Source organism: Neolamprologus brichardi, chromosome 19 (assembly GCF_056152115.1).
Source record: "Neolamprologus brichardi isolate AB-2024 chromosome 19, ASM5615211v1, whole genome shotgun sequence".
Lineage (NCBI taxonomy): Eukaryota > Metazoa > Chordata > Actinopteri > Cichliformes > Cichlidae > Neolamprologus > Neolamprologus brichardi.
The window spans coordinates 487,223-497,500 of record NC_142122.1 but is presented as its reverse complement, the minus strand read 5'-3'; the positions used below and the strand labels follow the sequence as shown (position 1 = coordinate 497,500).

The window sequence follows — 10,278 nt, the reverse complement described above, 5'->3', positions numbered from 1 at the left end:
TTCAGGCTTTCTGGCTCAGAGCTTTCAGGACCTCACAGCACTTCCTGCTCCTTTCTTTAGGACGCCCCGGGGCAGACGCTGGGTCAGCTGGAGAGATCTCTCTGCTGGGTTGGGAACACCGTGGTCCCTCCACAGGAGCCAAGGGAGGTTGCTCAGGTCCAGTTTGGAGCCTGTAGGATGCAAACGTGTCTGCTGCTTCCTGGCAGTAGTTATTTTAGCAGGTCTGCAGTCACACAGGTGCTTCCACTTCCTGTGACGAGCCACGGGACGAACGAGCCACGAAGGCCGGGAATCAAATCATTACAGACCTGCTGCAGTCGCTTATTCTGCTTTGTTTTCATAGGCGAGCAACTGAAGGCCTCACGCACACACAGACACACACACACACACACAGACACACACAGACAACAATCCTCTGTAATAAAAGCAGAAACTCAAAAATAAACTTCAGTTTCAACAATGTTAACAGCTCTCGGAAAAAATACAGTCACATAATCCAGACAACACACAGGAAGTGTGTGTGTGCGTGAGTGAGTGTGTGTGTGTGTGTGTGTGTGTGTGTGTGTGCAAGAGTGCGTGCAGGATGTGAAGCTGTTCAGCCAAATCAGCTCCATCTGAGCTGCTTATCTCTGATTTATAGAAAACACACAAACATGCACACACACACACACACACACACACACACACACACACACACACACACACACACACACACACACTCCGTGTCCTCGTTCAGCCACTGCTGCTCTGACACAGGTAAACCTCACCTGTCAGTCTGCCACAGCATGCACACCGATGAAGCTGAAAGGTCAACACTCTAAACCAGCTTCCAGTGAACGCACTTCCTGCATCACTTCCTGCTGGGACTGTGTGTGTGTGTGTGTGTGTGTGTGTGTACCTGGTAGTACATCCTGATGTGTCTGGTGAGGACTGTCAGGTTGTGAAGGCGCAGCGACACATCATTGTTCATGTTGTTGTTCAGCCTCTGATTGGTGGGGCTCGGGTCGCTATGGAGACAAATAAACACACCAGAGGAGCGCTGAGGCTGACGTTTGTGGCTGTTTGGGACAAAGATCATCTCACACAAGTTTCGGGTAACCATGGCGCAGGCATTTCCCTGCACGGAGCCTGATTAGCATGTGAATAGGGGGCGTGTCCCGCTGTCCGTCCGTCTGACCTCCTGTCGCTGTCATCGTGTCAGTGTGACGCGTGAAGATCTCACAGCGCAGCGAGGACTTCACGTGTGATTATTCATTAAACCCTCACAGAGAATCAGCTGATTAAACCCTGATTTAAATGTCTTACTACCTTAAAAGAAGTTTAAGGTCACATCTCACTCAGCCGTCCAATCAGAGTGCAGCAGAGGCGGGACAAACACTACTCCGACCAACTGTCACAGGAGGAGGTGGCTCTCTGCAGGATGCTCCGAACATGCTGTTTATCACAGCTTTTACACTCTTAGATCTGGATGATGTCACAAGGAGGGCCTAACTGCCCCGCCCACCTGCTGGCAGCTAATCAGAAGAACATGTTGTTAAAGAGGGAGGGGCTAAAAGAGCTTGATTCCGACAGAGGATGTGGTGAGAGACTGTGAGGGCCACTATCAGAGAAAGGAGGCTTATTCTGAGCGGTGAGTCATGCAAAGCTGCTCTGACAGAGTCGGAGAATAAAAACGAGGAGCTGGAAGCGAGCAGCGCCGATCCACGCCGACACGTTCGGGGTATAAACGAAGAGGGGACGAGCTTTCATAACTGAAGCTCCGACCTCACTGACTCCGGCGTCTCTCAGCAGCTCGCTCTGAACCGTGAGCTCATTCTTTCCACTTCGACTCTCGGCCGGCTCCGCAGACCTCGTTAAGCTAGCTGCAGGTTTCTGTGGAGAACTCAGTGATTTAACAGCCGACGCCTCCTCCGACTCGCTGACGTCTCCTTTCATACTCCTCACTGCTCCTCTGTAACCCAGTTTCCCATGAAGCCCCGACCGCCCCCCCTCGGCCCAGCCGACCCTCGCCGTGGAGAACAATAGCGCGATTATCGTCGTTCCTGAGGACAATAACCGACAACAATAACTAACATGAACATGTGGTGTGATCGGGTCAGGGGGCGTCCCACACAGAGGATTATCAGACCGAAGGATGAGTCTGCTGCTGTTTTCTCTATAATTTCAATAAATCCCAGAAACACAAACCAGTAAACCCAGTAACCAGCCCCACAAACACACTCCTCCCTGCAGCTCTGTCATTACATAACACCACCCAGCTGCACCACCTCTGGACATGCTGTCAGACGTGAGCTGGGCTCGTCTGAATGAGTGTGTGCAGCCGTGCCGTCTCACGGCTGCGATCAGCTCCTGCAGCTGCTGTCAATAAACGAACTTTAACCACGACTTCAGCCTGTCAGGGTTTTAACGAGTGGATCAGCCTGCACGAGCGCCTCGGCTGGTGACGGCTGCAGTGACAGTACGAGTCCCTGAGGCGCTGCACCTGCTCTCTGATCGATGCTCCTACTCTTCCTCCTGAATGCTCACAGCCTACAAGCCCATCACACACGGCTCGGTCTAATTCCTGGACCTCAGTCTAGTTAACCTGATCTGTGCTCTGAGGCTGCAGACGACGACAACTCTGTGAAGCCGAGCAGCACATCTGGCTGTGAAGTCTGAACCTGAAACTCAGGATGTGGTTGCACAAATACACTCGCACAGACACACACAGGAAACACAGGATTACCTCTCTTACCCCCTTATGTACTCACACACACACACACACACACACACACACACGCACACACACACGCACAGGCAAAAACCACCAGAAACACAATCGGCAGTTTTGACTGACTCATGCAAATGAAGGCGCTCGCTGCCACCTACATGTGTGTCATGATCTTGTGCAGGAAGACGCCGTCCACCAGCTCCATGAACATGCTGAGTCGCTCGTCTGAGCCGGCGCCGTCACCTGACCCCAGCGGGCCCAGCGTCCGCACCTGAGGACAGAATCAGAACATCAACTTTCTGCAGCTTTAAAAGATCTGACAAACCAAACTAAGAGAAACACAGAGGTGAGTTTGACATGAACTCAACACCTGTCTGAGTTTAAGTTCACACTTTGCTCCCTTTTATGCTTTTCTGGCTCGTTTAAAGGAGCCGTCAAGTAACAAGGAATAAAAATAAAATATTTCCCATTTTCCATGTTTGAACCACCTGGGCACACCTGGGCACACGTGGGCAGGCAGCTTCCCGAGTGCTGCCGCTGCTCTCAGGCTGCCTGTCATCTTTACATCACCATCATCATCATCCTCAGCTGTAATCTAAACACCGGGCTGAAGGACGGCACAGTTTGGCATCTCTGCTCCTCTGTGAATCTCCACCTTTCTGTGGTGGAGATGTGGGGTATGTGTGTGTGGGGGGAGGGGCCTCTGAAACCAGCTCCATGGTCATAAAAGCCTCTGACGCTGACGCTGAGGAAATCGTTTCACTTTTAATGAGAACAGCTCAGACACGGAGAATGAAAAACACAAACGTCATAATTAGACTGGATGTGACCATGTGACTCAGTGAGCAGGAAGTGGAGGCTGGCGGGGTTTAGGTCATATCTACAGAGCCGAGCTCTCCGCCTGGGCCGAGGAGACGCCGGGTGATTCGGGCGTCCCGAGCAGGATCCTGTGACGTGCGCTTTGTTCTGGAGTCTCTTATGATCACGTTGGTATTAAACAGCAGTTTGTTCTCATCTTCTCCAGTTTGAGACATTCTTATGCCTGCAGCCAGGCTGAGCAGGGTCAAAGGTCACGGTGCTGTGACACATTAAACAGCGGCTCTAATGTCACAGACCTCGGCTGTGGCGGCGGCTCAGGGTCTAAATGACAGTGTGCAGACTCACGGAGACAAGCCGGCTTGAATGAGTGGATGCCATGTTTTTTTAAGCATTACTCACTCGAGTAATGGCGAGGAACGCCCTGCACGCGCTCACTGAGGCTCTGCTGGGAGCCAAACCACAGTCTGCTGTGGTGGGAGCACGCGGCCTCCCCCGGGTTCAGGAATCCTGAGGTTAAATCCAGCTCGGGCCTTGGGTTTAGGATCAGAACCAGGATCAGGATCTGGATCAGAACCAGGGCGGGTCCTGAGGTTCCTGCAGGGTTCCTTGAACCCTTGGATGTGTCGGTGAAAGTGTCCCTGTGTCACTTTCCCACCGTGTCACCTCCTGATCCGAGTTTCCGCCCACGGGACAATGGTTGGCTGAGCCGACGGCTCAACAGGAAGCGCCACAGATAGTAGCAGCTGACAGCTCCGCTGGCCGTCCCTCTGACCTGCCTCCAAAAAGCTTCAGAGATGATTCCAGTCCAAACATCTGGAGCCATCAGAGGAACATCATCACCACGGCGATAAAATCACCATGAACCGGGTTTTTTGGGACTACATTAAGTAGTCCAACTTAAACTTGCCTCTGCTTTAAGAATGTTTCGGGGTATCAGGAGCACTTTAGTGTTAACGACACCCCACAGCTCCTGAAACATCCACACAAGAAATGATCGACCAATCGAGTTTTTACACGCGATTGGCTGTAAGAAGACCCTCCCACAGAGGCATCAGTGCACGTGCAGGGGTCACTGGGGCATCTGTGAGAGCTGAAGCACATCTGCAGTTTCTGCTGTCGTCCAGATGTTTCCATTTCTCCATCACTGACCTGAGAACAGCCCAAACCTGAAACATCTGGAGCTTCATGAAGCCACGAAGGATTTCCGACAGTCAGTCTGGGTCCACCGGACTGTTCCTGCTTCCCTGTGACCTCATTTCCTGTTGACCCGCCGGCTCAGCCAACCATTGTGCCCGTCTGTGCTGGACAGAAACTCTGATCAGGAAGTGACACGGTGGGAAAGTGACACAGGGACACTTTCACCGACACATCCAAGGGTTCAAGGAACCCCAGGACCAGACCCTGGTTCTGCTCCAGATCCAAACATGTCTGCAGAGTTGGCTTCATGCTGGGTTTTTAGTATCTGTCTGGACTTTTTCTGGAAACTTTCAGTTTTTAATCCTAAAACTTGGCCGTGAATTTCCGGACACTCCCAGCAGAGCGGTGCTCAGGCTACAGCTGCAGAGTCTGAATCCGCTGCTCATGCAGGGAAAACGGGCTGATGGGCCGACACCAGGCCAGCCAGCGGGCGTCTTCACATCCACGAACTGAAGCTGTACATCGATCCACCTGAACCCTGCAGGATCCCCAGGACCAGGCCGTGACCCTGGTCCAGGTCTGGGTCCTGTTCCTGGTCTCAACCATGATCACGATCCTGGCTCTGTTCCTGGTTTCAATCCTGGTCCTGGTTCTGCTCCGTCTGTGCGGATTCTCAGACATGCTGAGTGCTCGGCTTGTGCTCTGTGTGTTTCTGTTAAAGTTGTGATGAGGTGAGCTCAGGTGAAACATCCGGAAGCTTCTCCTGGTCTCTGCAGCTCCTTCAGGAACAAACCACCCCTGAAGCTCAGACTGACCGGAAGTCCTTCAAACTCTTTCAGATTAAAATGTGCTCTGGAAAACAGTGCGTGAACTTTTCTGTGTAACACCTGGAAAGTCCCACAATCACGAACCAGAAGCTCCTCCAACCGCTCACTCCCCAAAATCAATGTGTGTGTGTGTGATACACCTGACGTGTGCAGCGCGTGGGCACCAAAACTCACAGCTGTGTGTGTGCGCGTGCACTCACCCACACCACCAGGGGGGACTCCATGAACGCGCCTAGCAGCTCGGACAGGGTGACGTCCATGGCTCTGCTCGGTCATCAATACTCCGATCGATCGGCAGGTATCCGCGGCGGGCACGCGGGAGGTCTCCACAGCGGGCAGAACAAAGCGCCGCGAGGCATCGACCCTCCCCGCCACCAGCGCGAGCTCCCTCTCTCTTTCTTTCCCTCACTATTGTCTCGCGACGAAGAGCCGGTCCGAGCCACACGAACGGAAACGGAACCAAAAAAAGTACCGGGAGAGTCTTTGCGCGCGCTCCCGTCGGTCCCGGCTCGGTTCTGTTAGCTCAGCGCGTGAACTAGCAGTTTTTTTCCGCTGAAGGTAAAAACACCGACCCTAACTTCGCAGGACAGTTGATCGTGTTGCCAGGGAGACACCACTGGGACCGTAAAGTGGAGAAACCGCCGTGAAGTTTGAAAAAAGAAAGTAAAGTGAGTGAAAAAGAACCGAAAAAGGCGGGACGAAGGAAAAACGCGAAGCGGAGGCACACAGAAAAGTTTCCGCTGCTCGCAGCACCTTCACCGTGTTTCTCCTCCACAGCGCTCCATCAACCTGACCCACAGACGCCACACGCACGAGCACAGACCGACGGACCCGCCGGCCAATCAGCGCTCACTACAAACTCTGCTCCCGCCTCTTTTCAGGAAATCTGCCAATAACAGACCATATATACTCTTTGTCTGACGTCACCAATAGACCGAATCAAAGAGTTCAGACAGAACAAGATGGAGACCGCCCCGAGGAGGGAAATGTATGGAGGACACAAACTGCCAATAATGGACAAATTAAAATGCCTTAAAAATCAAATACAGACATCGTAATCAAATCACCCTGTTAATTTACCCATTTATTACAATTATAAATTACATTTACAAATCATTTTGTGTTTATTTGATCTTTTCCTTTGCATTATTTCTTCATTTCAGGATTTTTTTAAAGTCTTAATTTGCCAGTTATATTGTCTGTTTGTTTGTTTTTTGTTTGTTTTACTTAATTATTCCAGTAATCTAAAGAACATGTGTGATAGCGCTTTACTTAGTCCCTAAGGACCCCAAAGCACTTTACACGTTCAGTCATCCACCCACTCACACACTGGTGACGGCAGCTACAGATGTGAGAGTTTTTGAAGCTGGCCTAAGAGAGCAGCCGTGTGGCTCCGTCCTGACCACCAGATGTTGGTGGAGACGTTCAGAGAAGGTCAGGAGGAGCTTCACTGAGTCTTTGTGGACGGCTCAGAGTCAGAGAGGCTGAGACGGTCTGAGCATGTGCAGAGGGAGGGTGGATATGCAGGAGGTAAAAGAAGCACAAACCCACTTACTGAAGTGCACTGAATACATCGTCTCAGCTTTGTTGCTGATGACACTCCTGCACGGCTCAGGTGGGATTCTGGCCCGTCCTGAAGGTTCTGTGGGCCCATCTATGAACTCTGACCTTCATTCTTTGTGTCAGGTGGATTCAGGTGAGCTGATTGGCTGGGCCATCCCAGCATCTTTATTTTGTGTCTCTGGAAGCAGCTGAGAGTTTCACGGCTGTGTTTGGTCATCGTCTCGTTTCTTCATCATCCCGGCAGCAGATTTAACGTCTCGAGCTTCCTTCGCTTACACGGAGCTTCACGGTGCCGTACACTGACAAACAGTGTACCACCCCAACAACACCAACAGGGAGGTTTGGTGTTGTTGGGGTGGTACACTGACAAACAGTGTGCCACCCCAACAACACCAACAGGGAGGTTTGGTGTCAAATGTCCCACCAGAGGAGAAAACGCTCTAGATCATGTTTACTCCAACATCAAGCATGCATATACCCTCCCCCACCTCGGTCGGTCCGACCACCTCTCCCTCCTGCTGTCCCCAGCCTACACCCCCTCAGGCGCAGTGCCAGGCCCACCACAAAGACGGTTACGACCTGGCCTGAAAAAGCTCTCCAAACTACAGGACTGCTTCACAGAGACAGACGGGGATATATTTGAACACCAGGACAGGATCAGTACTGGACTACATCAAGTTCTGTTCTGCAAATGTGACTGTGGACAAAAGCATTCAGGTTTTCCCAAACCAAAAACCCTGGATGACCAGCGAGGTCCGCTCACTCCTCAAAGCCCGCGATGCCGCCTTCAGGTCAGGTGACAGAGCTCTGTACAGGGCTGCTCGAGCTGACCTGAAAAGGGGGATTAAAAAGCCGAGACAGACCACAAAATAAACATCAAGTCCCAGCTGTCCAGCAACGGTGTGGCCCTCATGAAATGCTTTGAGAGACTAGTCCTTCACCACATCAAGGATTACCTCCCCCCAGAATTCGACCCCCACCAGTTTGCATACCGTGCAAACAGATCCACAGAAGACGCCATCGCCCTCCACACTGTGCTGAGTCACCTAGAGCAGCGGCAGAGCTACGTCTGAATGCTCTTCGTGGACTACGAAGGATCAGAAGTTGGCTGTTTCGGTCCTCAGTAACAACCACACTGATGTTTGACTTGACAATAGTGTTAATGGTGCAGTGATGTTTTTCTAGTTTGAGGAACTAATGGGAGTTTTGTTCACCTTCTGTCATCAGGATATTTCTCTCTCCAGATATCAGTGAGATGAAATCTGTTCATGAAAGCAGAGATCAGAGTTTGTTCTGTTATGTAAACCACGCGGTCGTCAAGAAGGCCCAACAGCAGCTTGTACTTCCTGAGAGTCCTCAGGAAGTACAAGCTGAACTCCAACCTGCTGCTGACCTTCTACCGCTCGTCCATTGAGAGCCTGCTAACATACTGCATCACGGTATGGTACAGCAGCTGCACCGAGGCGGATAGAGCGAGGCTTCAGAGTGTGGTCAGGACAGCACAGAAGATCATCTTCTCCCCTCCCTGATGGACGTTTATTCCTCCCGCTGCCTCAGCAGAGCAGCAAACATCATCAAGGACAGCTCCACCCTGGTTTCAACATGTTCAGCGCTGCAGGTGCATCAACACAATGACCCACAGACTCAAGAACAGTTTCTTCCCCAAAGCCATAACCACCCTGAACTCACACATGCACCAATAACACAGCCCCCCCCCCCCCCCCCCCCCCCATTTTTTTTAAACCGGCTTGTATATTTGTACATTTTATATATATATATATATATATATATCTTTTCCCTCTGTTAATACTGTCCATGAGGTGCTGCAGAACTGTGCCCCCCCCCCCCCCCCCCCCAGCATGTTTGCACTGAGTAGGACATGCTGTGTATGTCATTGTACAGCTGTATAGTGACAAGAAAGGCATTCTATTTTATTCTATTCTATTCTATTCTATTGTGAGGAGCACCTGATGGTTTACAATGACATGATGATGAACTGTGGCCCGACGGTCTCACTGGAAGCTTCAGCGTGTTTTAAATAAAGTTTGAAGGTCTGGAGAGAGCTCACGGTTTCACCATCACGAGATGTTTCTGTGTGACACGCTGGTGATGACGCACCTTCCTGAGGCCATCAGGTGGGACTGAACCAGCTGATGCTAATCTGCACCGAGCAGCAGGACTCATTCTAATCACTGATGTTGAGACTTTTCTGCACGTGCTCAGTGCTTATTTTACCCGCTGCAGTGGACGGAGGAGGAGCTCAGAGGAGGTTCATGGATGAAGGATGCAGAGGGTTGGAGTGACAGAGGAGGAGGCTGTGTTAGGAGCGATGCAGGCAGGTGGCTGGTTGTGGCGCCCCCTAAAGGGAGGCAAGAGTGAGGACAGAATTTCTTCAGGATGATTTTTTTATTGTTTTTTTTATTTAAATCGATTCTTTTGTGATCTGAATGTTTGTGCTCATAATCAATAAAGATCCTGAGCTGATTTTATTTATTTATGAATATTTTAAATTTGTAAATACTCACCGTCCTGTTTGTACTGAGTTTAACGCAGGTTTTCTCCTGAAACGACCTCACGCGGTGAGCAGCAGGGAATCCTCTCGCTGCGCCTGCGCACTCTCTGATTTTACTTACAGGTTTGAAGGATCAAAGCTCGGAGCTGCAGTGGCGCACGCGCTCTGACGTTTTTACGCCTGAAACTTTCATAAACACGTCAGCGTGTTTCAGTCTGACGTCACTGCGCTTCTCATCAGTTTATCTCGTTATCACCTGTGGAGAGAGGAGGGGCGGGTCACACCTGTGGTCCTGCACCCCAGTTTTCTCTCTTTGTGTGTGCTTTTATTCTGAAAGGAAACCTGAGCTCACGGCTTCACACGAACACCGGAAGTCCATCAGACACGCTCACACCGTGTGGGAACAGCTCCACCCTGTGGCGCACTCACGCTACTACACGTCACAGAGCGCAACGCTGTTTGTACGGCTGCGCAGAAAAACTGAACGCTCCTTTATTTATATTCCACTGTGGTCTCTACTGTGGATCTTTATTTTATTCATTTCATGTTTTTGTTCTGTTTCATTTGCCTTTTTTTTATTTTAATTGTTTTTTTTTTACTGTTATAATTTTATATTTTCTATTTTTCTTATTCAATTATTTTACTTTTGCATATTTTTGACTTAATTTGTCATATCTAGTTAAGATATCTTTTCATTTTTAGTCTGTTTA

The 10,278-nt window shown here is 50.5% G+C and overlaps 1 protein-coding gene across 3 annotated transcripts in view; it reads right to left on the bottom strand.

The window, feature by feature from the left end:
• The window catches only part of ccdc88c (coiled-coil and HOOK domain protein 88C), a 43,792-nt gene extending 37,409 nt beyond the window's left edge, over positions 1-6,383 (bottom strand). For 2 of the 3 annotated variants that reach the window (XM_087833292.1, XM_087833293.1), the window contains exons 1-3: positions 5,694-6,383; positions 2,869-2,981; positions 899-1,007 (exon numbers count right to left, since the gene is read on the bottom strand). In XM_087833292.1, the coding sequence (XP_087689418.1) occupies positions 899-1,007; positions 2,869-2,981; positions 5,694-5,753 (282 nt within the window). In that variant the 5' untranslated portion in view covers positions 5,754-6,383. The remainder of the gene's footprint in view (positions 1-898; positions 1,008-2,868; positions 2,982-5,693) is intronic. The other variant, XM_087833291.1, reaches the window with a different exon arrangement.
• Positions 6,384-10,278: the final 3,895 nt, after the last annotated feature.